Here is a 27,980-nt window from a genome sequence, read left to right on the forward strand (position 1 = left end):
AATCTAACTTTGACATAGAAGGGAGTGCAACACCCAGCTAGAAACCACATTGAAATAAAATCTCTGATAGACAGGAGAAGTGATTTCATAGGTAGATTAAAGTTGTTTCTCCTTAACAATTCCTGCTATACCGTAGAGTAGGCTATTCAAGCCTGAGTGCCCACCTACAGATGGCCAGGCACCCATGGGCACAGGTGGACAGGTGTGGGCAAACAGCTGTCACACAGGCAGTCAGGTTGGTTGGTTTAAGGATCAAGGGGACCAAATGGCAAGTTCATCAGTCTCTCCTACACAAAACAGGCAAGACAACAAAACTACATACCAAAGGGCCTAGTATGCGAAACCCAGGGAAAGAAAGCCCTGAGGTTCATTGAAGGTCAACAAAGCCTAGAGAAAGGAACAAGGAAGAAGAAAATGTGGAAAGGAAGAAAGGTGGGCAAGGTGCCCCATCCAGGGAGCAGCCAGAGGCCCTCAAAGGCAAGAACTGTAATGGGAGCACATCTCCCATCCCCCTCGATACACGGTAAATACTGGCGATATGGACAGGGTGAGAGAAGCATAGGAAGAACACCAAGTCAGACAGAACATGCAAGAAAGGTTGTTGTTGTTGTTGTGGTCTTCAGTCCTGAGACTGGTTTGATGCAGCTCTCCATGCTACTCTATCCTGTGCAAGCTTCTTCATCTCCCAGTACCTACTGCAACCTACATCCTTCTGAATCTGCTTAGTGTACTCATCTCTTGGTCTCCCTCTACGATTTTTACCCTCCACGCTGCCCTCCAATATTAAATTGGTGATCCCTTGATGCCTCAGAACATGTCCTACCAACTGATCCCTTCTTCTGGTCAAGTTGTGCCACAAACTTCTCTTCTCCCCAATCCTATTCAATACTTCCTCATTCCCATCTAATCTTCAGCATTATTCTGTAACACCACATTTCGAAAGCTTCTATTCTCTTCTTGTCCAAACTATTTATCGTCCATGTTTCACTTCCATACATGGCTACACTCCATACAAATACTTTCAGAAATGACTTCCTGACACTTAAATCTATACTCGATGTTAACAAATTTCTCTTCTTCAGAAGCGCTTTCCTTGCCATTGCCAGTCTACATTTTATATCTTCTCTACTTCGACCATCATCAGTTATTTTGCTCCCCAAATAGCAAAACTCCTTTACTACTTTAAGTGTCTCATTTCCTAATCTAATTTCCTCAGCATCACCCGACTTAATTCGACTACATTCCATTATCCTCGTTTTGCTTTTGTTGATGTTCATCTTATATCCTCCTTTCAAGACGCTATCCATTCTGTTCAACTGCTCTTCCAAGCCCTTTGCTGTCTCTGACAGAATTACAATGTCATCGGCGAACCTCAAAGTTTTTATTTCTTCTCCATGGATTTTAATATCTACTCCAAATTTTTCTTTTGTTTCCTTTACTGCTTGCTCAATATACAGATTGAATAACATCGGGGAGAGGCTACAGCCCTGTCTTACTCCCTTCCCAACAACTGCTTCCCTTTCATGTCCCTCGACTCTTATAACTGCCATCTGGTTTCTGTACAAATTGTAAATAGCCTTTCGCTCCCTGTATTTTACCCCTGCCACCTTTAGAATTTGAAAGAGAGTATTCCAGTCAACATTGTCAAAAGCTTTCTCTAAGTCTACAAATGCTATAAACGTAGGTTTGCCTTTCCTTAATCTTTCTTCTAAGATAAGTCATAAGGTCAGTATTGCCTCACGTGTTCCAGTATTTCTGTGGAATCCAAACTGATCTTCCCCGAGGTTGGCTTCTACTAGTTTTTCCATTCATCTGTAAAGAATTCGTGTTAGTATTTTGCAGCTGTGGCTTATTAAACTTACTGTTTGGTAATTTTCACATCTGTCAACACCTGCTTTCTTTGGGATTGGAATTATTATATTCTTCTTGAAGTCTGAGGGTATTTCGCCTGTTTCATACATCTTGCTCACCAGATGGTAGAGTTTTGTCAGGACTGGCTCTCCCAAGGCCGTCAGTAGTTCCAATGGAATGTTGTCTACTCTGGGGGCCTTGTTTCGACTCAGGTCTTTCAGTGCTCTGTCCAACTCTTCACGCAGTATCGTATCTCCCATTTCTTCATCTTCATCTACATCCTCTTCCATTTTCATAATATTGTCCTCAAGTACATCGCCCTTGTATAGAAAGGTAAGAAGAGCAAAAGAAAGGGCAAGGTAAAGGCTAGGGTAGACCACCAAGCCCAGATATGCACTACCCAGTCGTGGCAGAGGAGGCAACAGAGCATCCTTCCAATCCCTAAATGGGCCGACAAGGCTGGGGTGCTGTTCCATTAGAGAGAACGATTAAAACTTCCTTCTCAAATAAACTGCAAGACCAGGTCAGCTGCTGACACATTGTCTGCTAACACCACAGCTAGTAAGTCAGGAAGTTTAAAGAGTCTGCTGCAGGGTTAGGACAGTCCAGCAGAGTGTGGACCACCATCGAACAGGCTCCACAATGGCAGTGGGGTGGAGCCTCACAATGAAGGAGATGACTGTTGCACAGATTATCATGAACTCCCCATTGAATGGAGGGGAGGAATTGAGGGTTACAAATTGAAAGATCAGTGACCAAGAAAGTGTTGTGTGCCACACTAAAATGTATTGGAGCTCCGTTGTTGAGAAGACAGAGATCAAGTCCTGCCAGCAGGTCTTCACCACTCCTGCCCTGGTCAGTAGTTGCAGTACCGCCCCACAGAGGATTATGGGCTTTAAAATCCACAAGGAGGAGGACGGGAGCTGTAAAAGGAGAGCAAGGAGCATGGGAGGCCAGTCTGGAGGCAGATAAAGATTGCACATTGTTACCACACAGAGGAACCCTGGAATTAACAATATCCATGTGGACCAACGCAAACACCACAGGAGGCTTGCAAAGGCCTGATCCAGTTCCAGCAGACGACTTGGGAACCACAAATAGTCAGTGAATGAAATGAGATTCCTGCAATACAACACAAGTTACAAAGTAGAAAGAAAGAAGAAACTGCAATTCCCAAAGGTGATGATAGTACCCATTACAGTTCCATTGGAGGAGAGTAGTACAAAGCCCAGATGGACATCAAACATGCCAGAATAGATCATTGTGCCGAGTCAGTGTCTGTTAGTGGTAAGGTCAGAGTGATATCCATGAATGTAAGGTCACGCTCTGATTGAGAGGGAGGAGGTGATACCCCCTGGGTTGTCAGGGGGGCATCATCCTGAGACTTGTGCATCATCTTCTTCCTCTCCTTTGGAGGAGGAAAGGAGGTGTGGTCAGGAAGAGAACAAGTCACAGCAGTATCAGGATCCAAAAGAGAATAGCAGCCTTGAGCCTCACAGAGCATCGGTCCCATGCCTGAATTAACGTAACTGTGGGCTTCTTGTCCAGGAGACTCTGGGGGGAGGGGCTTCTAGACAGAGCCCTCATTCCCTGGTTGGTGCTAGAGAAGAGGGTTTCTTCTCTAGTCGAAGAGAAGGAGTGGTCCCATGAAGGAAGGACATGGAAACTGCCAGGGAGAAGGAAAGGGAAGGGGGCAGGATGATGGTAAGGAGGAAGGAGGCAGAGGAAAGAACACAACAGAAACAAAGATAAATGTTAGCGGTGCCAGATGGAGACAGTCGAATTTCTGTTGGGCCTCAGAGTAGGATAAATGGTCAAAACTTTTGAATTCCTGATGCTTCCTTTCGTTTTATAGACTGGGAAATGTGATGAACAAGGAGAATTTGTGCCAGACAGTTCGTGCACTTGGGCGGTGGGTGCAAGTACTCTCCACATGGAGAGTGGTTCCGCAGTCTCCACAAATAGAAGTCACCTCACATCACAAAGACACATCACCAAAATGGAGGCACCAAAACAGGGCATGGGAGGTGGGATATAGGGCTTCATATTACAATGGTAAACCAAAACTTTGACTATATCTAGACAGGTACCCCCTCGAAAGCCAGGATGAAAGTGCTAATATCAACACAATTATCCTTAGGACCTCTCTGGATTTACCAGACGAAATGAATGCTGCACCATGCCAGGTCAGTCCTGAGTTCCTCATCAGATTGAAGAAGGAGTCCCTGTGGAAAATAATGCCATACATTGTATTTAAAGACTGGTAAGAAGTAATGCTCCTTGGGATGGCTCCTAAGCACTCACAAGAAGAAAGGGAAGCCAATTGACTGACAGAAGTTTTAATCAGTAGGGAACCAAATTGCTTCTTACTAAAGGAGTCAACTTAACAAAACTTATCTTTAGTGTTTTCTACAAAGAAGAGCAGTTTGGTAGTGAAGAAAGTCTCCCTGTCTGTCCTGTAACAAACCAAGTAACAGTGAAAGAGTTTTGTCCCAAGCTGGCGGGCCTGGCCCTCTTCCCAGAAAGGGGAAGGCCAAGGAGCAAAAGTAGGAGCAGGGAGAACCATTCCTACCTGAAGAGTGGCCAGAAGTGTGGAACTTTACGCGCTTCATGTGCGAAGTGCCCGCTACCACCCACTCCAATTAGGAGCTCATCCCATGGGCATCTGTCAACCACGGCAAGGGCCGACTGGCACAGCAGTCATTGTTGGGGGTTCTGATGCCCCAGAAAGGAGCAACAAGTCCTAGGCATACACAAGGCAGTGATAGGTCAGGTACCAGAAGTGTGGTCCCTTGTGTTGTTAGGAGGCTCAGCCAGATGGGTACATAACAGCTCCATCAGACTGACTGGCCACCATGCTGGTGACCTAGTGGGAGCAGGGGAGGCTAGGACAGGAAAGGAAGAGGGATAGAGAACCCAGACCCAAGACATTAAGGGGATAGTTCTTCCCCAAGTGACTGACACTTTGGAATTAATTTAGAAAGGGAGGTCAAACCACAAGGGGGACCAGAAAAGGCCAGAAAAAAAGGGAGAATGGAAGCACAAGACAAGACTGTAAAGGTGTAGAGACCTGAGGGAAACACCGAGGGAGAAAGAGGGGTGGCAGGAGGGGGAGGAGCTACGATGGGAAGGACAGGTTATGGGGAAAGAATTGCATTCCGGGAGAGAAGAGAACCTACAATATCTCAAGGTCCTGTGCGTGCCACACAAGTACCCATAAAAGAGCTCTGAGCCCCCTGAGGGGATGCAGGCAGTCGGGCAGCTGAATCATAGTGTATGTGATCGTACTGCACTGGCCAAGTGTGCGTGGGCAGGGGTGGCCAACATACGTGCAGTTGGGCTGCCTGGCAGGTAATCTACACGATATACTTTTGGTCATGGACGAGCCGATGGGTACCCAGTGGCCCCCTCCCCTTTGGGACAACACTATAACAGCCTGCCATGCAGAATTTCTAGAACAGAAGCTATTAGTCAATTAAAAACCTGTATATGGCCCACATGTAGCCAGCTGACACATTCCGCATCATAATATTTATCATGAATACGATGTGCAGAGCATGGTGCCAACTTATTCCCATCCAGCTGAGAAGGTTTCTCTGTCAAACAGTCTCTCCTAAAACCTACATGACCTCCAGCCTACCATTCCTAAGCATTTGCTTCTGGCAATGTTAGAAGCCACAGTGCAAAACAGGCTCAGTTTACCAACTAATGATTATTCATTGCCTCCCCACAGTTATTGAGATCTCAGTAAGACCAGTGCTGTATTTGTTATAATCTAACATGTAGATAATAGTAGAAATATAAGTGAAGCAAGTCATCTTTGTCTTTTATTTTGATACTATGGTTTCAAATAAACTCTTGCTTATTTATACCAAGTCATCTAACATAAATAAGTTGTGCCTATTTACTTTTTATTTTCAGATAAGTAGATTTAATCAACTGTTTTGAACACTGGAACAAAAAGGTAGAGAGAGTGTGTGTAAGAGAGAGAGAGAGAGAGAGAGAGAGAGAGAGAGAGAGAGTGAAAAATCAGAATTATTTTAATAACCAATAGAGAAATAGAAAGTGACTCAAAAAATTTCATCTTTTCAGGTCGTGACCACGCTATACGCCCATACAATGACTACCGTGCACTGTGTAATTTAAAAAGAGCTTCTAGTTTTGAGGATCTTTCAAGGGAAATCCCAGCTGAAGTTATTACCAGATTGAAACGCTTGTATCCTACAGTAGATGATATAGATCTCTTCCCTGGAGGAATGAGTGAAAGACCCGTGCAAGGAGGATTAGTTGGACCAACTTTTGCTTGCATTATTGGGATTCAGTTCCGACAGTTGCGAAAGTGTGATAGATTCTGGTAAGAAAAACAAAGATTTCTTATATGTGTGTCTTACTTATCCTGAAACTATTGTTTGAGTTTGAACATATGGCATAATTACTGTCTTAGACAATCTGAGGTATACTTTTGTGTGCTGTTCTATGTAACACTATGTTAGGGGTAATTATGTTATTCATGAGCTGGAGAAGCACTGCTTTAGCTGTTTCAATAACAGTGATTGGTAATTGGGAACTTCTTCCTATCATGTATGCATGGATGAGCACAGGAAGATACTGAAAAGACGCAAAGAGAGAAGTAAGCAATTAGAAAAGAGTATGAAAATAAAATTCTCAAAGAAAAGTGAGAATAAGAAAAGAATAATTAAGCTAATTAAAGTCACTGCTGTAATTTTTCAGAACGTATTCAGTAATTGGATATTTAAAAATTTTACTGCACCAAATGGATTATTGATTCTTCATCCTCTCTTCAACACCATAAGAGCTTAGTAATGATTACTCCACTATACAATCCTTTCCAGAAATTGTAGCTTAGTAAGTAGATGACACTCATACTTTCACAAATATGGAACAGATAAGCAAGTTGACTTGAGCATTGACAAATAAGTATATAAGGTATATATGATGGGAGATTCCTTTGGCAGATGTGTGTGTGATGTTAGATAAATTGGAACTCATTCCAGTTCACAGTTTATGAAAACAGTAGCATGGAGTAGATAGATCAGAACTAAAAAAAACCTGATACACATCATTAAGCACCATCAACAATATAAAAATCTCACAAACTCCATTTTTTGTAATTAAAATGTCAACATTGGCTGTGTAGGATATATTTTAAATTTATTATGCCAGCTAGTGTTGGGCCACATACTCGCACTTGGTGATATGTGGCCTGAGACTGGTCTGGCATCATAAATTTAAAATAATCCTTTGCAGCTGATGTCAACATTTGTCATAAAAAGTGAAGTTCTTGATTTTTGTGCAAGCGACAGTGCATCAAGTGTCTAACACACTTAATAGGTGATTTACGAAGGTGATTTATCATTCCCTAATTGTAACCTCTAGATGATTAGTCTAATGTATTGCAGCTTGGTATAAACAACTGCAGTCAAAGGATCATCATTACATAGAATACTGCATGTCAGATTTAAACCAGAGGGGTGAAAGACCTGAACTGTTAGTTCCTTCATCAAAGAGGAAAAGAAGGAAGGAAGATTAGTGTTTAATATCCTGTCAGCAACAAGGTCATTAGAGATGGTCAAAGAGTACAAGGTAATAAGTTTTTGAAGTGATGACATGGTGAGTCCCTCTCATCCTGAGGTTCGTGAGACCTGCCCCTGTAAAATATTTGTGTGTGATGCTTTGCATTTAATTTCTTTAGCAAGAGATATAAGTGTATGTAGTAATAATTAATATGTAATATTATAGTTGAAGAGTCAACCACTATATCTTGCAAATTTCAGGTATGAAAATGATGACCCAGTTTTGAAATTCACAGAAGCACAGCTGGCTCAGATTCGAAAGATCACATTATCTAAAATTTTATGTGATAACTTGGATCACCCAGGTGAAATGCAGCGATCTGCATTTGATCAGCCAAGCTCATTTTTGTGAGTAAATCTGATACGAAATTTCTTTAAGATATAATCAATTGAGTTTATAACACATTTTTATTAGCTTGACAGACTCTGAAATGTGGAAACACTTAGTTTCTATATTTGTATGAAACTAGTCATTTATTGATACATTCACACATTGTTATCTGTAGCTCCTGGCATGAGAACTACAGGAATTTGGAATTAGGCAAGAAATATTTTAGTTATTGCAGACTGTTACTATTCTGCTTTTCCATTAGAATGAAGGTGAGTAATTTCTGCATTCTTCGAATGAATAGAATTGAATCCCATGTGCAATATGCAGAAATTGTATCTGATATAACTATTATCATTCCATTTATATTATTCTGTTCTTATTTCTCTACTAAACTGTCATATACTAACCAAATATAACTGTAAATCTTATTGAAGGGCACATCTATTTGCATATGAGTCCAGCAGTGACAAGATCCTTGTAAATGCAACTTGACATATTAGTTTCAGTACTGCTAATGATTTCCTTTGAGAAATTTTTTTTTCATTGGGTAGAAAGAAAATATTTCAAAAGTATGCATGTTTAAAGGACAAGTATATATGTGCTTCTTTCTGTACTGTTATACTGCAGTGGCATTATCTTTGAAAAAATTCCTCGTAGCGAGCCCTCTTCGATGCTGAAAACAAATCTAATGTATGTGCTGTATTGGTTTAATTTTCCATTGTGTTAAGTTATTTTCAAGAGCCAATATTTCTATCTAGTATCTCATCACTTTGCTCCTCTCATCTTTATTCTCTCTCTGCAATAGACTGCAGTTCTAAATCAGTGAATTCTCCAAAAAATGTTTCTGACCCAGCATCTGTCATAAGAAAAGCTGCTCAACTAATTTGAACAAATCTAGTCTGAGGCGGGGAAGGAGGGATAAAAAAATTTAACTATAGCTGAGACAGCGTAAGAAGTTTGCTGACAGCTCTCAGCTCTGTTGCCAGCTTTTAAATGTGAAGCGCTAACAGCTACAGGCAGTATAGTAGCCATCTACAGAGCTGTGACAGCACTGAGGCGTTGCCATAGAGATGTGTACAAAATCAGGTTACCTCATTGGTTGAGGTAGGTGCACGAGGCTGCCATGCCTAGCTCACTGCAGCTGTCAAGGATCAATTTATGAAGACTCAACTACAGTAGTCCACTCATTTTTGTTTCTTCTTTACAATATTTACTTAATAATCTGCAGTGACAATGGATAACAGTATCTTCTACGGTACTTTGGTGCTGAGTGCATATCCTTACAGTCATTGCCTGTAACTAGTACATTGTCCTTTGGCAGTTGGGTAGCTGCAGATGTAAGCTGGGCAGTCCATGGTGAATATAGGCCTCTTCAACAAATTAGTTTTCTAGATACCTCGATCAGAGAATAAACAACTGTAAGGACAAGGCACATTAAATTAATATTAATAATCTTTTTTATTGCTCATCTTAGGTTTATAAGTCTCTTATACAGCTGAAGGTCCTGTGGTTACCATTGTTGCTTCTGCTTTGCGGGGTCCCAGGTTCGATTCCCAGCCAGGTCAGAGATATTCTTCATTCAGGGACCATGTGTGTGTATGTGTGTTTTGTTCTAATCATTTTGTATCATCTGCATCAATGCACAAGTCACCAACTTGGTGTCAAGAAGAAAGACTTGCACCAGGTGGCCAAACAACCCTGGCTGGGATCTCCCAGCCAATAATGCCCCATGATAATTTCATTTCATAAGGGCATATAATGTCAGACTTTTTTTGTGAGATTCCTGGTTCTACTTATTTCATAGCCGCTGACCGTATAAAAAAAAGAAATCGAGTAGGAGAGACAAACAGCTTTCGCCTACAGCATTCAACTGCGTGTATCCCCCCCCCCCCCTCCCCCATTTCTGAGTGCTGCTTGACACATCCTATGTACCATAATGTGTTACTGACACATCCTATGTACCATAATGTGTTACCATTCCTCATGATACTTCTTTCATTTGTATGTCATGATCTTATCATTGAAGTGACATTAAACCATAATCTTCCTTTCTTACAAACTCTCAAATGCAAGGAAAGCTTCAAATAACAGGAAATGACCCAGTGTATGTGTTTGTGTGAGCACTGACAAAATGTCACATGCCTACACTAAAGAAGTATGTGCAGATATGGTGTACATTTGTGGCTTCCACGTGATCGTGCTCATACTACTATCTGGAAACACCATTAGTGCTTTCGACACACAGAATTCCGGATTGTAGGGTGTTTACCATGGTTCTCAGTACTTTGTATGAAACAGGTACTTCTCCAAGTTCCAATTGTTCTTCTGAATGTGTAGTCCAATAACCCATGCAGGAACATTTATTGTAAACTATACAATTGCTGTAATGTGATGTGTATGACAATGCTCGGAGGTGAATGTGCTAAAAATAGTTATCTTTCAATTGATACTTTGTAAAACACATGTTGTAATGTTTACTAACTGTTGTGTACTTATAAACCAGACAATGTTTCATATAATATGGAAAATAGGTAACAATGCACATTAAATGTGTTCTGTGTTAGAAAGTATTTGGAAATAGCGTATGACCATATTAAGATTTTACTTAAAAATGATGTCATGGTTCCCATTTAAAATTTCATTAAAAACAAATAAAAAATGGTTGCAGGAGTGCAGTCTGTCCTGTAACTTATTAAGTAAGTAATGCGGACGTGGCTGCAATTCTGGGTTAATATTGGTCTTTGTCCCATACCAATTTCCACTAAGTCATGCTTTGCATGAATCTGAAAAGGCACCATTGCACACAGATTATTTGTAAAAATTGCTTATATGGGAGGGTATGCTGGTGAATCTGAAACAACATAGAACCTGTATTCCTGACATCCCCAGGCTCAGTGCAGAGGCTAGGTATAGGGCTGGTCTTGTAGCCACCATTATTCTGTGTAACCCTCTCACAGTGGATAGCACAGAGAATCTGGAGGTAAGTAGCTCTTGCTAGGTCATAAATCAAATCATCCATCATCCAGCACTGATCACACAAAAGGTTTATAAAACTGGATCACGTGTATCTTGTCTGCTCCCTAAGACTTGTGACTAGGCACTTCATAATATTCACTACCTTGAGGGACATTGCCATTGGCTGTGGTGGTCACGACAAGTTTGAATCGAATATGAGCTCCAGAAATGTCACTGAATCTTTGAAATTTAAAACTGAGTCCCTTATTTGCAGTAGGTAAAAATTTGTTTGAGTGGATCTCTCTTCCAACTTTCCAATGTGAACTACAGCAGCTTAGTAGCTGTCATGGGGTTCAAAGAGATGAACATATACCACTTAAAGCAAAAAATAAACAAAAACAATAAAATGGCATATGAAGAACTGTATGAGTATAGGGTGCCTTTAACAGAAGGCAAAACTGTCAGAGACTATAGAGCCTCCAGGCCAAAAAAATATGTCTATTACATGCCATCTCCATAAGAAAGCTTGTTGTAAGCCATCTCCAAAAGATTGATGTTGTTGGTTATGGACTGATAGTTTCTTGGTCTCTTGGGTTCAGAGCAGATGAGAGTTTAATGTAGGCTCCTGGGAACCATGTATCATGAGTTTCATACTGGGAAGGTTATGACATTTTCTGGTCTGAACTAACATAGACCTCATGCTAAGCTCCAAATCAGTCACAACCAAGATTTCAGGGCCAAGGGGGCACAACACACTCAGGCCAAAAGTTTATTTAGTCTTACACCGTGATACGAGGGTTGACTGAAAAATAATGCCTTCACCCTTATAACTCTTCAACAGTTGGCAGCATTGGAATGCGGCAGGTACTGACTTGTTCCATAGCCTCTTCTCTTCAGCTCCAGTTGGCGGGAAACCTTAGCACTGAATGGTTGTTACAGTGTAAAGTATGGAACCCTGTGCAGACAGTTGGTCAATGCAATTTAAGCAAAGTGCAGTCATTGAATTCTTGACAGCAGAAGGTGTCACCCCAAAGGAGATTCACCACAGAATGAAAGCAGTGTATGATGATGGTGTTGATGTGGGTGCTGTGTATGATTGGGCGAGTATGTTTAAAGATGTTGAGGCGGGAACATCTGACCTGCGTGGCAAACAAAGAGTTGGACCTCCTGTGACAGCAACCACTGAGTTTTACAAGCAAAATGTTGATAGATTGATTCAGGACGATCGTCGTATCACTCAGATAGAAATTTCAACCACAATCAGCATTTCACAAGAATGTGTGGGTCACATTATTGCTTTGCTTGGCTATCAGAACATCTGTGCACAATGAGTACCCCAGATGCTGACTCATGAAATGAAAGCGCACAGACCTGAAATTTGCCTCCTCTCGCATTACGAGAATGAAGGTGATGCCTTCCTCCATCCAATTGTCACAGCAGACGAAATGTGGGTTCACCATTATGAGAATTGTGAGACTGTGGTTCTGGAAACAGAGTATCAACTTCTTCCATGACAGCTGCCGAAAACTTGTTCATCGTTGGCACAAATGTATCCAATTGGCTGGTGATAATGTGGAAAAGTGAGTATTGGCAATTAAAGATCACATTCTAAGGATTATTTCTGCATTTGATTTATTAAAATATTCCCATCCAAACCCAATTAACGAAGGTGGAGGCACTACTTTTCATTCAACCCTCATAAAATCCATAGGTTTTATTGTACCGTATTTTACAGACTACAAGACACACTTTTTTCTTTGAAAAATTGCCTCCAAAATTCAAGTGCTTCTTATATTCAAAGTTAATATGAAAATGTCCAATGTTTGATTTAAAATTCCTGCCAGTCTTAAAAATGGCCATGTATTCAATGTTGCAGGAATCCTATCTCTATCTGTAACATTGGATTCGATTGGCAGCAGCAGTGCACCAATTTGATAAACATGAGTTGCAGGGATTCACAAGCTTGCTAACACTAACACCCTCCCACCCCACCATCACAAACCCAGAATACTATCTAGCCAATGATGTGGCATTATTATCTATGGTGCCAGTGAACTTGAATTGAAAGTGATTTGTGTTATCGGTAAAAGTACAATATTTTTGTTAGTAGCTGGTTTCGTAATGGAAAAAATAAAAGTTACTCATATGATGTGGGCTATAAATTGAAAGTAATCACATACGGTAGAAGATAATTGAACCGGAGCAGCTGAGCAGCATTTTGGCCCTCCACCAACAGAAAAAAACATTTGCAATTGGCAGGCTAGTAAAAAAGAACTGAAAAAAATGAGGAAGACTAATGTGCAAATAGAGGGCTGAATGCAAAATGTCCAAAACTAGAAGATCATATATTGAAATGGATTCAAGGACATCATCAAAATGGCATTGAAATTAATACAAAAATGATTCAAATACACACTCTTAAGTTAGCGCTATAGTGGAACTTAACAGTCTTTAAGGGTGGAGCTGGTTGGTGCTAGAGGTTTATGTAGTGTCATGGAATTAACATATGAACCAAAACCAAAATATTTCAGAAAATGCCACAAGAGTATGAAGAGAAAATATTATCTTTCTGTTATTCAACATCATTCTATTATTCAACATCAAAAGAAAACCAGTGTGGAACTAAGCCAAATTTTTTTTTTTTGCCAAAAGCTCACTTTCCAACAGTCTTTTTGTTGTGCCTATCTGTGACTCAGCATCTCCGCTATACAGTGCATCTCCGCTACTTTTCATAATATTGTTACAGTCAATTCTGGATTATCGATTGTTCAACAATAAAAACTAGTGGACATGAAAAAAGGCACCACACTGTTGTCCTTTCATGTTGTGCTGATGGTCCTAAATGTAATCCAGTAGTCATTTTCAAGTGTAAAACAATGCTAAAACCTGCTGAAATACTGCCAAGTGGTAGTGTTCATGTACATAACAAGGGTTGGGTGGACGAAGCTGGTATGAAATAATGGGTTAACAGGGTGTGGAAGAGAATGAATTGTGCTTTATTGAAGAAGATTCACTTCTTGTGGTAGATAAGTTTAGTAGTCATTTGAAAAATTCTGTGAAAGAGAAATTGAGACATGGAAGTACAGAGTTTGTTCTTATGAACTTACTTAGCTGTTGCAACTTCTTGATGTCTCGATAAATAAACCATTTAAAGTGTATATGAGAGGGGAATGGAACAAATGGTTGATGGATGATAATCGACATGAATTCACAGAAAAGGGAACTTTAAAACAACTTACAATCAAACAAGTGTGTCAGTGGTTAAAACAGTCATGGCCTAGAGTGAGAGAAGTTAAGTCTTTCAAGAATTGCAGCATAAGTAATGCTCTCAGTGGCAGTGGTAACCTTCTTTTTTATAGTTCGTAAAATACAGTAGTTATTTGCTGATATCATATTTCCTGACATTTTGTCACAACAAATCGTACTAAAAAACTTTTTTTTTTTTTTAGCAAGGTCTTTAATGCAGCGTGTGTTTTCTTCTTAACATGCTTAATATTTTTTGCATTTTCAAACCTAAACTTTTGATTTTTAAACTTTTACCTATGTTGAGTCTGCAGCATTTGTGATTTTGGAGGTGGAGTTGTCATATGATGTGACGGGTCTTGTGCTGTCCTCGGCTGCCAGAAGCAAACTAAGCAGCTGCCATGTTGATTTGTTTGTGAAGCTAGCATACTGTATTTGCTGGTTCTCATATTTATACTTGTATATTATAAAAATATGTGGTCTCCAAAACATGTAATTTTAGTGCAGTTTGTTGTGCCAAATTATCAGAAAATATGACATCAGAGTACAAAACACATCACCACTCGTTTTTTTACCACTTGTTTAGTAGGCTAAACAGGTATTTACAACAAATGAATTGCTTCTTGTCATCCATCAATGCAAGTTTTTTACCTTAATTCATTTGTGTCTAGATGAAATCAGCACAACTCCTGTTCTGCACTGCAAAATGGTCTATGACTGTTTCATTAAAATTTGGACAATTCATTAGTTCTTTTTCATGTTCATGTTCCAAATTTTTCCCGAATTAATTGCACAGTGAATTCATGTTGTATTGTTGTTAGACTCACAGTATGCTGTAGTTATCCACAAGAAAATAAAACTCATCAGATTGATTTGATTTGATTTTGACAGGGAAGCTAAAACAGCTTTGGTGTAACCTGCCACTGCCTGCACCAAAACAGAGTTTATTGTGCAGTATCTCTCCCTGTATATCTAGTAAAGCCAACCAATGCCCTTAAATAGTGCAAGGAGTCCCTTTACGAGTTTTTTGTTAGACACAATTTCTTCAGGTTTAGTTGTCCTGAAGATTCTGTATCTTTTGCTCTCCAGTGCCATGAAAATTAGGTGTGGTGCAGTTTCTTCACCCTCATCACATTTAGGGTCTTCTTCCATTATATCCATTGTGTGTAGGTGTTCTTTGAAATTCCCTTTGACAGTCATCAGTCCAGTCATGAGTTTAATCTCTTTCCTGTTCAATCCCAGGATTACAGAGCTTCTTTTAAAACATGGCTTAGGCATTATTATCTTCTCATCTTTTTGTTTATGGACCTTGGATCAATATTATATGTGTTGTTTCCTAAGCCAGTTCCATAGTTCTGGTTTGATCATAGCCGTGGTGATTATCAGGACAGGTTCCGGTCCAATAAATGGAGTTGTTCCCCCATCCTGGCCAATCTGTTGTCTTGTTCATTGCCACAGATCCCCAAGTGGCCAGGGTCCCACACCAGGTTTACCCTATTGCTTCCCCCTAGCTCCACCAGAGCCCTGTGGCATTCGGCAGCAATCTTAGATCTCGTTGCAGGAGCTGCCAGTGATTTCAGGGCTGCCTGGCTAAACTCACTGGAACTCAGACACACTATGCTCACAAAAATAAACTTGCTATTAATGGAAGCAGGACCTCTTTTGCCTGCATACCCCCTCTATTCATTCGTGAAACTCCCACTAGGTGGTGGAACTTAATGGTACTGTATTCTACTACTCAGTAGTGAGATGTTTACAAATTTATTCCTACAGCACATAGAATTGCCAATGACAAAAATCTATCTAAAACCCATTAAGGTGAGGGACATTTCATAAATAATGCACAGGCTGGTATTACTGTGGATTGTTTGATGTGGCAACAGTGAAAATTATGTCAGAAGTAATCGAATTGGGAGCCTGAGGAAGAAGCATGTGTTTTTGTTTCTTCATTGTGTACCCTAACATAAAATTGGTAAGAGGTAGAAATTAACCCTGCAGCGGTCTTGAGGACTGTGACTATCGAAGACCAGAGGTTGTACATCAAGATTGAAACTTTACACGACAAAAGTCGAACAGAAATCCACAATGTGTTAAGTGAAGTTTGTGGTGAGTTTACAGTGGACCGTAGTACAGTTTCACATTGGTTTAATCATTTTCATGGTGGGCATATGGGTATAGACAATAATCCAAGATCTGGAAGGCCAGAATTGTAAACAGATGAACCAAGTGCGGAACTTGCAGCAGATGCTCTTGAAGAAGATCATAGTGCAACTCGTGAAGGACTCTCTGAAGCCATAGGAATTCCCCTAGCATCAGTATTCTGTATTCTGACAGATGATTGAAGAAGAGAAAAAAATGTTGACATGCTCGATCAAAGCTTAAACAAATGATGATTTTTTCTTATGATCGCCAAGGAAACATGCCAGATAAAGTCACATGTTTACCAGGTATCACATAAAAAAAAAAAAAAAAAAAAAAAAAAAAAAAAAAAAAAAAAAAAAAAAAAACCACGAAACCTGATCTCAGTTGCTCAAGGCTGGGCCACTCATTCTCCATGACACTGCTTGTCCACATAGCAGCAATGTTGTAGCCCAAAAACTATGTGAATATGGATGAGAAGTGTAACTGCATCCTCCCTATAGCCTGGGCATGAGTCCACCAGACTTTCACGAAGTTGAAAAAAAAAAAAAAAAACCTATGTGTGGACATCCTTCTCTTTTTCTGGAACTGCTTTCTACCACTGTTACCCAAGCCATTCAGCAGATGAACAGAAGTGGTGTCCTGGATTGAATAACAGAGCTTCTGAAATGTTGGGATTCAGTCATAGAGAAGCAAGAGGACTGTACTGAAGGACTGTAAAGAGATATTTAAAAAATAAAATAAATGATGTAAGTAAAAAAATTAGTCTGCATTATTTATGAAATGTCCCTCATACTAAATGTTGATCAATCATGCAGCAAAGTAGAATAGAGATGTACAGAGGCAGGGATTCAGTGGTGAAGTTACAGCCTCTGTTCATTCAATTTTGGTGTAAGCAGTCAGACGTGAAAATTGTGTGGAAGTTAGTAGGACACCCATAGTCTGAGTCTCCTGGAGGCCTTTACGTGCTGTGCTCTGTAAAAGCCATGCCCCCAAGTCTCTACTGCAGTGAGCTAATGCGCATTTCAATGTCAGCCTGAAGACTAGCTACTAATTGTTCGAAAAACATCCATCAGTATTAACAGTTCCAAAAATGTTGATTGTCATTATTCATGTGGGAAATATTCAAAATATTTCTGATAATTTAAATTTGGTAGTGTGTGTGTGGGGGGGGGGGGGGAGGGGGGGGGGGTGTCTCTGCCTCAGAACCTTCAACTATAAGCCAGGGTTTTTCCTATACCAACAGTTAAGGCAGAAAATTGACAATTTTTTGGGCTTAATTGGTACTTGCTTGCTTTCAGGAAAGAAAGAGACTGGAGGAGAGAGAGAGAGAGAGAGAGAGAGAGAGAGAGAGAGAGAGAGAGAGAGAGAAATTGTCTTGCTCCATGAGTTTGGAAATGGATCTGTCAGTTTTTTAACATTCTGGAAGGATTTCCTTTGAGCTTTCTCCAAGTTACCATAGTGTATTGTACTTGTTTCAGTCATGACTGAGTGTAGTATCATGAGCGTCAGATATTGCTTTATCTAGCTCCCACTTGTAGAAGGAGCTGCTGCATCACTGTCTAGGCAGTGTGTCCAAGTCTTGAGATCAGTTTTGCAGTGATATTTTTGAAAAAATGCTTCACAAAGTTTTTATCATATCAGATTTGTCAGTTCAACAACTTCCTTCATTGTGATTGTCTGGAGATATTTCAGTAGCAAATTAGGTACTCAAGTTAGCCTAATTATGCCTTGGAGACATCAGAGAGTCATAGAATTTCCGTATGCTCCCAGAGATTATGTCGGTATCTGTGACTGAAGAAAATTGGTAATAATGCTGATTTTGTTTGGTGGTGGATGAGCAGCTAATTTCTCAATTGCCTTTCAGTGTTGTTTGGAGCACGTCTATGATACAGCTGCTGTAGGTGTCCTACTTTGCTTTCCAGATACCCTTTTAATGGATTCCCAGGCTTGTTCCAAGCTATTGGAATGATTTAATGAATTTAGGAATTCCTGCCATGCTCTCTTTTTATTCTTCGTAATACTTCAGCTAATATCATTTCTTAATTCTCCACAGCTGACCAGCCTTTGAATCTGTGTTTGGTATTGCCACCATCAGACATCCCAATAAAGGCAGATGAACTGACATGGGTAGTACAGTAGAGTAGTTCAGGAACCCGCCATGGAGGGCACCTATGTCACGTCATATGAGCAGACTCACTGATGTCAGTGTTTACTCATGATTGGCAGTAAGTGGAGCAGGCCAGTGCTCCTGCAGAGTTACACCACCACGGACCTAGAGTAACGGTCATGCCAAGAGTTGTCGTGTGCTCAGTCTTTAGCCGCCCGCCAGCCGCATGCTGTGTTAATGTTGTTTGCATATTGCCATGGTTACATGCACCTTGCTTCCCCTACTTCTGTTCTCTCAGTGTTATTTACATCACAGAGTTTTGTTCCCTGTTTGTCACCGAGTTGCTGTCGGCCTGAAGTGCAGCACAGACCATGTCAAGTAGTGGCATTGTCATGTCTTCTGCAGATACTTTAACGGTGCAGCACTATGCATCTGATCCCTGGTGCAGAGTGGCTCTCTTCACCCCATCAAAGCATAGGCAATCTCTGTAGATGGCCTGAATACTTTTATGGCTTGGTGGATTGGCATTGAAATGGCATACTGTAATTAGGCCACTTACATTCAGGTGTACTTTGCTGTGCCAGATATATCTAGATGGCGAAATGTTCAGTCAAGTGCAAACTGCCAACTACTTCCCAGAGCAGTATTGCAGGCAGGAGAGCATATGAAGAGGTCTGTGGCAGAGAATGGTCTTGTAGCAGTTCCGAAGTGTGTGCTCTGCCCTCTGTACAGCAAACATCATGCTTCTGAGAACTGACATTTGTAATGGATCTGGGAGATGTTATTTTTTTACTGTATTTCTCGATACCGAATTGTAAATGTTTTCTTATATTTTTTGTCAGAATTTATTATAATTTGTCTTATTATATGTTAATTTACTTCTGTTTTTGAGAGTGAAAGCATATTGATTACTATTAGAAAATGTATCGAAGAATAGCAAAGAGATTGATTACAAGTGGAAGCTTGTGTGTTGTGTAAAATATCTTTGACGTTGGAGTCGTCTTTGACTATAGTCAGTCGGCAGCTAACTCTTGGTGTGTGTTGACGGAAGAACAATGTGAAGGTTGCCGTCATAAATAATTTTAAATTATGTTACTATTTTTTTTGTATAAACTATAAAAAGAAACTACATTTGAAGAAATGGTATTTGAAACACCAAAATGAGGCAAACACGTTGAACCACATCATTTCTGCAGCCGACAAAGATGCATTGTGGAATCAGACTTAGACAACTGAAGCCAAGACTAATATCGCCTTGCAAACGTCTAACGGAAAAGGTACTGTCACAAAATATGGCAAATTTAAGTAAATAAAAAATAGTGACCATATTTTCAACTTGTGTCTTAGCCAGGAACCATATTTCACATTCTCAACCTTCATGGAGAGGTGGTCATGGATCCCAATAGCTCATTACAATGGGGAAATGTGCAATGATCCATAACACCCTCAGGAACTATATCATCATTAGCAGACAGATGTAAGGAGTATAGTGTCTCCCTATGTGGCACAACCAATTGCAGGTTGTCATAAATGGGTATGGCTTCACGACTTCGAGCTCTCTCTCCTCAGAGGTTACCCCTTCTATGACGGCTGCAGTGCCTTATTTGTACAGTGGTGTCAGGCTCTTCACAGTGAGCCTCTCACAGACCCAGCTGTATTGGTCTGCGTTGTGTTCCTCCACATGAATCCTGAACCCATTCAGGCTCTGCTGCAGTATAGAAACTGTGTCTTCAGTGAGATTTTGCTACATTTGCTTGTTTTTCTTTTTGCTGTCTCAGCATGGCCCTCTGTGTAGGATATTTTCCTCTCTTAAATCTTCTTTCCCTCCTGAAATATTTTGCAGCTTTGATTCCATGCTCCATGAACACCAGAGTAATTGATGCTGTATTCTGGAAGGGAGTAAGTGACACTTGCATCATTGGCTGCTTTTCCACATCTACCACACATTGCCTGTCCACCAAATGCAAAAATTATGTGGCCATACTGTTGACATTTAAAACATTGTAGAAGGTTTGCAATGTGTATCCACACTTTGTCAGATGAATCTTGCCTTAATATAGTCCGGCAAGTTCAGTAGTGAGTTTAAAGTTATGATAAAAACATCATTGTTTTTTAGCTCACCACCAATGCTCTTCCTCGTGTTTTATGTTGGGTGGTTATAATTGAACTTTCCCTATTTAATACATTACAAAATGGAAACTAATACTGTAAGAGTACCAAACTTGGTAGCATTAATGTCCAGCATATGGGGTGCATGATTTCCATTCATCACAGCGCCACCATCCAGTTCCAACTATGGTCGCCACATGCCATGCTCAGTCGTCGTGATTCATAGTCTCACACACCTGACCAGCTGCAATTCATTTGTTGACGTGTAAACATGAGATTGGACAAAAGGAGCAGGGAATTATTGGCAAAGCCCTATTATCAAAACAACACAGCTGCACTTCCAGAATATCACTGGCTGAAAGGATTACAGAAGGATCCTCCTTCACCACCTGCTCTGTGGAGCATGCACTTCAGAACTGCGACAAGTTCAAATCAACTGGAGAACTGGGCATCGCTCCAAGAAGAGATCGACGACTAGTTGCACCATAGGTGGTTGATGAAATCGCTGTTGCTGTGGCAGACAATGCTGCACGCAATTCCTGATCATCAGGCAGTGAGCGTGCTATGTCACAACAGTTGAACATCCCGTTGTCCACTGTATGGAATGTGCTTCGAGCCATTCTTAAATGGTATCCACACAAATCCAGATTGTGCAGCAGCGTGCACTACAGGACACACAATGATGTGTTGACTTTCTCACAAGGGTTGAAGTTGATGAGGGCCTGGGACCACCCTATGGGCAAACAAAGCTCATTTTTCTCTGACAGGTGAGGTGAACACACAGAATTGCCAAGTGTGCATATCTTAACCCTCAGTTACTGTCTATGAAGTTTCTCTGTATGGTGAATGTGTCACCGTATGGTGTGGCTTCATGGCTATGTTAGTCATTGGTCCATTCTTTTTTGAATAGATTGGCGGTCATGGACCAAAGACGTGCAGTGTGATTGGCCAACATTAGTGCAATATGCTTTGGCAGCATGTCATACCCGCCCTAAAGGGAAGAAAGAGGCATTGAATTCAATACTTTTTTAAACAAGATGGCCCCCCCACCACACATCACTCATAAAGTTCACCTGCTTTCCCAAAACACATTTGGAAACAATCAAATTACCAGCCGATCATTTCCAAATGCTTGGCTGGTACACTCACCTGATCTCACTCCTGGTGATTTGTGGTTGTGGGACTACCTGAAGGACAGTGTTTATCAGGGCAGCATTCACACATGTGCTGCTGTCAAGTGCAGCATATATAGAGAGGTAGCCAGCATACCTTTGTACGGCAATTAGTTTCTGTGTTTTAATGTGTTAAATAGGGAAAGTTTGATTATAACCATCCAATACATCTGTTACTCCTTCATCAGACTATTTCTATCTTTGGTGGTTGGGTGGTAGATGCAGTCAATGTATGGGAGGATTTTTTGTTTCACAAATCATGAGCCATTTCAGTTCCACAAGCAGCTAGGAAAATGAGGGTTCATGCAGACAGAATTTCTAATTTTAACAGTAATGAGCAGTAAATCAGGTACTGAATCTGACAATGGTCAATTCTGAGACCTGTCCCGTTTCTGCTGTTAGAAAATTACTTGACTGATAAAACAAAAGACAGAATGACAGTACTCTTCACAGAGGACACTAATATTCTAATGAAACTGCAGCATCGGTAATACAAAGTAGTGCCACTGTTCAGGACCAACAGGCTCATCATAAATTCTGAAAAAGCTGTAGCAGTTAACTCTCACATCAAACAAAACCTCCATCCTGCTAACCCTGTTTTTATCGTTGAAGGGAAAAATGTCTCAAATATGGGTCATACAACATTTTTGGGGATATACTTCCAGGAGGATTTGAAGTGAGAGATGCATCATCAACATTCTAAATAAATATATTGGAACCTCATGTTGTGAGAACCTCCCACAACTCGCAATTTGCATAACAAGCAAAACAAATTGTAAAACAATGAATCACTTAACAAGCGGTTTTGTATAACGAGTGATGATTATTTACTGTGACATCACCAGCCAATCGGGTGCAGCAGGCGACGCGTTCAACAGTATAAACACCTTTCATTGTAGACAATAGCATATGAACAATGTCTTTAGTACATACTACAGTGTGGGTTTATCACTCTGTACCATCTTAGTGCAGCTTGTCAGCACACATTTTTCTGTACCATCTTAGTGCAGCTTGTCATCACACATTTTTCTAAATATGTTCACACAGTGTTTTTTGTGTGCAAAGTTTAATGGCCTTCATAGCGATGTCCCCAAAGATAAAGCCACAACAAGATGACCATAAAAGAAAGAAAATGTCCTTAGAAATGAAACTTAAAATCGTTGAAAAATGCGAATGTGGTGTGAACATTGCTCACACAATTGGTCTACATCAACCATTTGCACTATACTCAAGAACAAGGACAAGATTAAGGAGATAGATTCTTCAAAGGGAGTGACAGGAGTATCTAAACCCCAGTTTCGTATTCTGGATGATGTCAAAAGATTACTCCGTATATGAATAAATGAAAAGCAATTGCAAGGCAACATTATTAATGAGAACACCATTTGTGGGCAAGCGAGAATGATTTTTGCCGACCTTGTTAAGAAAAATGCCAGAATCACCAGCGACTGAAGGAGTTTTTGAGAGAAGCCATGGGTGGTTCAAGAAGTTTAAGAGAAGAACTGACAACTGCAGAAAAGTGAGGCATGGTGAAGCAGAAAAATAGCTGAGAACTTCATCAGCAATTTCAAGATGCTCTTAGACTCTGAGGGTTATCTGCCACAACAGGTTTTTAATTGTGATGAGACAGGTCTGTTCTGGAAAAAAGGTGCCAAAGCGTACCTTCATACCAGCAGAGAATGCATTGCCTGGCCACAAACCAATGAAAGACAGTCTCACATTGATATTCTCTACCAATGGAAGTGGGGATTTGAAAATTAAACCACTGATTGTTTACCACCATTCAGAAACTCCAAGAGCTTCAAGGAGAGTAAATTCCAGAAGCGCAGGTTCAATGTGATGTGGAGGTCCAGCAACAAGGCTTGGGTGAACATGACCTTTTCTATAATTGGATCAATGAAGTGTTTGGTCCTTCGGTGAAAAAATATGTGCTCGAGATGAATCTGCCACTCCATGTCTTGCTTGTTATGGACAACACTCCTGCCCATTCTTCAGGCCTACAAGATCTCCTCCTTGAAGAATTTCAATTCATCAAGGTCCAATTTCTGCCTCTCAGCACTATTCTGTTGCTCCAGCCTATGGACCAGCAGATTATTTCTAACTTTAAGAAATGCTACTCTAAAGCACTCTTCGAGCATTGCTTTGAGTTGACTGAATGTACCAATCTCATTCTCAGTGTGTTTTGGAAATATCATTTCAATATTGTTGCCTGCATCAAGTGATCGAAAAGGCTTGGGAAGGGGTTATCAAGAGAACTCTCATTTCTGCATGGGTGAAGCATTGGCCAGAGTGCATTTTCGAATGTGACTCTGAGGCTTTTGAATCAGTATCTGTGGAGCCTCTAGTCAACGAGATTGTGTCTTTGGCCACGAGTGTGGGACTAGAAGTGGATAACAATGATATCGATGAGCTTGTGGAAGGTCACAGCCAAGAAGTGACCAACGAAGAGCTTGTGGATTTGTAGTGTGTTTCATAGCAGGAAGTTGTGGAGAGGAGTTCTTCAGAGGAGGAGGAAGAGGTGGTGGTGGTGGTGGTGGTGGCGGTAACAGCAAAGCAGCAATTTTCTGGTGCAATAAGAGAAATGCTGAATGCATGGGAATCAGTTGCATCATACACTGAAAATCATCACTGCAATAAAGCAGTGGCTATGCATGCTACAAATTTTTTTGACGATAATGCTGGATCACATTTTCGCCAAGTGTCGAAGCGTTGGAAGAAGCTTCTGACTATGGTTAGCTTCCTAGTAAAAAAGAATTAGTTATATATAATGAATAATAAAGTACATAATACATCTAAAAACAAAGATGATGTGACTTACCAAACGAAAGTGCTGGTAGGTCGAAAGACACACAAACAAACACAAACATACACACAAAATTCAAGATTTCGCAACAAACAGTTGCTTCATCAGGAAAGAGGGAAGGAGAGGGAAAGACGAAAGGATGTGGGTTTTAAGGGAGAGGGTAAGGAGTCATTCCAATCCCGGGAGCGGAAAGACTTACCTTAGGGGGAAAAAAGGACAGGTATACACTCGCACACACACATATATCCATCCACACATACACAGACACAAGCAGACATTTGTAAAGGCAAAGAGTTTGGGCAGAGATGTCAGTCAAGGCGGAAGTACAGAGGCAAAGATGTTGTGGAAAGACAGGTGAGGTATGAGCGGCGGCAAATTGAAATTAGTGGAGATTGAGCCCTGGCGGATAACGAGAAGAGAGGATATACTGAAGGGCAAGTTCCCATCTCCGGAGTTCTGACAGGTTGGTGTTAGTGGGAAGTATCCAGATAACCCAGACGGTGTAACACTGTGCCAAGGTGTGCTGGCCGTGCACAAAGGCATGTTTAGCCACAGGGTGATCCTCATTACCAACAAACACTGTCTGCCTGTGTCCATTCATGCGAATGGACAGTTTGTTGCTGGTCATTCCCACATAGAAAGCTTCACAGTGTAGGCAGGTCAGTTGGTAAATCACATGGGTGCTTTCACATGTGGCTCTATCTTTGATCGTGTACACCTTCCGGGTTACAGGACTGGCGTAGGTGGTGGTGGGAGGGTGCATGGGACAGGTTTTACATCGGGGGCAGTTACAAGGGTAGGAGCCAGAGGGTAGGGAAGGTGGTTTGGGGATTTCATAGGGATGAACTAAGAGGTTACGAAGGTTAGGTGGACGGCAGAAAGACACTCTTGGTGGAGTGGCAACATCACCACTGCTCAAGCCCAGGCTATCCGTGATCTGAAGGCTGACCGACCCATCTTCATTCTTCCGGCGGACAAGGGTTCCACGACTGTGGTACTTGATCGTCGGGAGTATGTGGCTGAGGGACCGCATCAGCTTTCAGACAACACTACATACAAAGTTTGCCAAGGTAATCCCATTCCTGATGTCCAGGTGGAGCTTCAAGGAATCCTCAGAACCTTAGGCCCCCTACAAAACCTTTCACCTGACTCCATCAACCTCCTGACCCCACCAACACTCCGCACCCCTACCTTCTTCCTAAAATTCACAAACCCAATCATCCCGGCCGTCCCATTGTAGCCGGTTACCAAGCCCCCACAGAACATATCTCTGCCTACGTAGATCAACACCTTCAACCCATTACATGCAGTCTCCCATCCTTCATCAAAGACACCAACCACTTTCTTGAACGCCTGGAATCCTTACCCAGTCTGTTACCCCCAGAAACCATCCTCGTAACCATTGATGCCACTTCCTTATACACAAATATTCCGCACATCCAGGGCCTCGCTGCGATGGAGCACTTCCTTTCACGCCGATCACCTGCCACCCTACCTAAAACCTCTTTCCTCCTTACCTTAGCCAGCTTCATCCTGACCCACAACTTCTTCACTTTCGAAGGCCAGACATACCAACAATTAAAGGGAACAGCCATGGGTACCAGGATGGCCCCCTCGTATGCCAACTGATTCATGGGTCGCTTAGAGGAAGCCTTCTTGGTTACCCTGGCCTGCCAACCCAAAGTTTGGTACAGTTTTATTGATGACATCTTCATGATCTGGACTTACAGTGAAGAAGAACTCCAGAATTCCTCAACTCCTTTAGTTCCATCAGATTCACCTGGTCCTACTCCAAATCCCATGCCACTTTCCTTGACAATGACTTCCATCTGTCCAATGGCCACCTTCACACATCCGTCCACATCAAACCCACCAACAAGCAACAGTACCTCCATTATGACAGCTGCCACCCATTCCACATCAAACTGTCCCTTCCCTACAGCCTAGGTCTTCATGGCAAACGAATCTGCTCCAGTCCGGAATCCCTGAACCATTACACCAACAACCTGAAAACAGCTTTCACATCCCGCAACTACCCTCCCGACTTGGTACAGAAGCAAATAACCAGAGCCACTTCCTCATCTCCTCAAACCCAGAACCTCCCACAGAAGAACCCCAAAAGTGCCCCACTTGTGACAGGATACTTTCCGGGACTGGATCAGACTCTGAATGTGGCTCTCCAGCAGGGATACAACTTCCTCAAATCCTACCCTGAAATGAGATCCATCCTTCATGAAATCTTCCCCACTCCACCAAGAGTGTCTTTCTGCCGCCCACCTAACCTTCATAACCTCTTAGTTCATCCCTATGAAATCCCCAAACCACTTTCCCTACCCTCTGGCTCCTACCCTTGTAACCGCCCCTGGTGTAAAACCTGTCCCATGCACCCTTCCACCACCACCTATGCCAATCCTGTAACCCGAAAGTTGTACACGATCAAAGGCAGAGCCACTTGTGAAAGCACCCACATGATTGACCAACTGACCTGCCTACACTGTGAAGCTTTCTATGTGGGAATGACCAGCAACAAACTGTCCATTCGCATGAATGGACACAGGCAGACAGTGTTTGTTGGTAATGAGGATCACCCTGTGGCTAAACATGCCTTGGTGCACGGCCAGCACATCTTGGCACAGTGTTACACCGTCTGAGTTATCTGGATACTTCCCATTAACACCAACCTGTCAGAACTCCGGAGATGGGAACTTGCCCTTCAGTATATCCTCTCTTCTCGTTATCCGCCAGGCCTCAATCTCCGCTAATTTCAATTTGCCGCTGCTCATACCTCACCTGTCTTTCCACAACATCTTTGCCTCAGTACTTCCGCCTCGACTGACATCTCTGCCCAAACTCTTTGCCTTTACAAATGTCTGCTTGTGTCTGTGTATGTGTGGATGGATATGTGTGTGTGTGTGAGTGTATACCTGTCCTTTTTTCCCCCTAAGGTAAGTCTTCCGCTCCCGGGATTGGAATGACTCCTTACCCTCTCCCTTAAAACCCACATCCTTTCGTCTTTCCCTCTCCTTCCCTCTTTCCTGATGAAGCAACCGTTTGTTACGAAATCTTGAATTTTGTGTGTATGTTTGTGTGTCTATCGACATGCCAGCACTTTCGTTTGGTAAGTCACATCATCTTTGTTTTTAGATATATTTTTCCCACGTGGAATGTTTCCCTCTATTATATTCAAAGTACATAATACCCTATGTATAATTTTCTTTGAATAAATATCATAAATGAGATAAAAGTATTAGTACTTTTTCTGCATGAAATGCATCATCATATTTTATATTAATTTATATGGGATAAATTGTTTTGCTTAATGAGTATTTCACAGCATCAGTAAGATTCTGTAATGAATTATGCTTGCTATGCGAGGTTCCACTGTCCATTTACATTTGCTGTTAAAATTCTTAGTCAAAACACAATCTGCTTGTCAGTGGTGACTATGTGCCATAGCAGTATACAGTAGCTGTTGATGTACAGAATCTTTTTTTTGGGAGGGGGAGGGGGGGGGGGGGGAATTCCACATCTAAAGAATAAATAGATAAAATACGGAAAAAGATTATCAGAGCGATAAACCAGGCAAAATACAGGGATTCCTGTAGAAGTTTTTAAAAGCCTGAAAATATTGCCTCTGCATAGTTTATATAAGAAGTACTACTTGTACAGTAGG

At 41.3% G+C, this 27,980-nt stretch overlaps 1 protein-coding gene across 1 annotated transcript in view; it reads left to right on the top strand.

The window, feature by feature from the left end:
• LOC124594102 overlaps positions 1-27,980 on the top strand; it is a 394,923-nt gene that overhangs the window by 350,471 nt on the left and 16,472 nt on the right. The window contains exons 23-24 of the mRNA XM_047132453.1: positions 5,944-6,205; positions 7,647-7,793. Of these exons, the coding sequence (XP_046988409.1) occupies positions 5,944-6,205; positions 7,647-7,793 (409 nt within the window). The remainder of the gene's footprint in view (positions 1-5,943; positions 6,206-7,646; positions 7,794-27,980) is intronic.

Source organism: Schistocerca americana, chromosome 2, assembly GCF_021461395.2.
Source record: "Schistocerca americana isolate TAMUIC-IGC-003095 chromosome 2, iqSchAmer2.1, whole genome shotgun sequence".
NCBI lineage: Eukaryota > Metazoa > Arthropoda > Insecta > Orthoptera > Acrididae > Schistocerca > Schistocerca americana.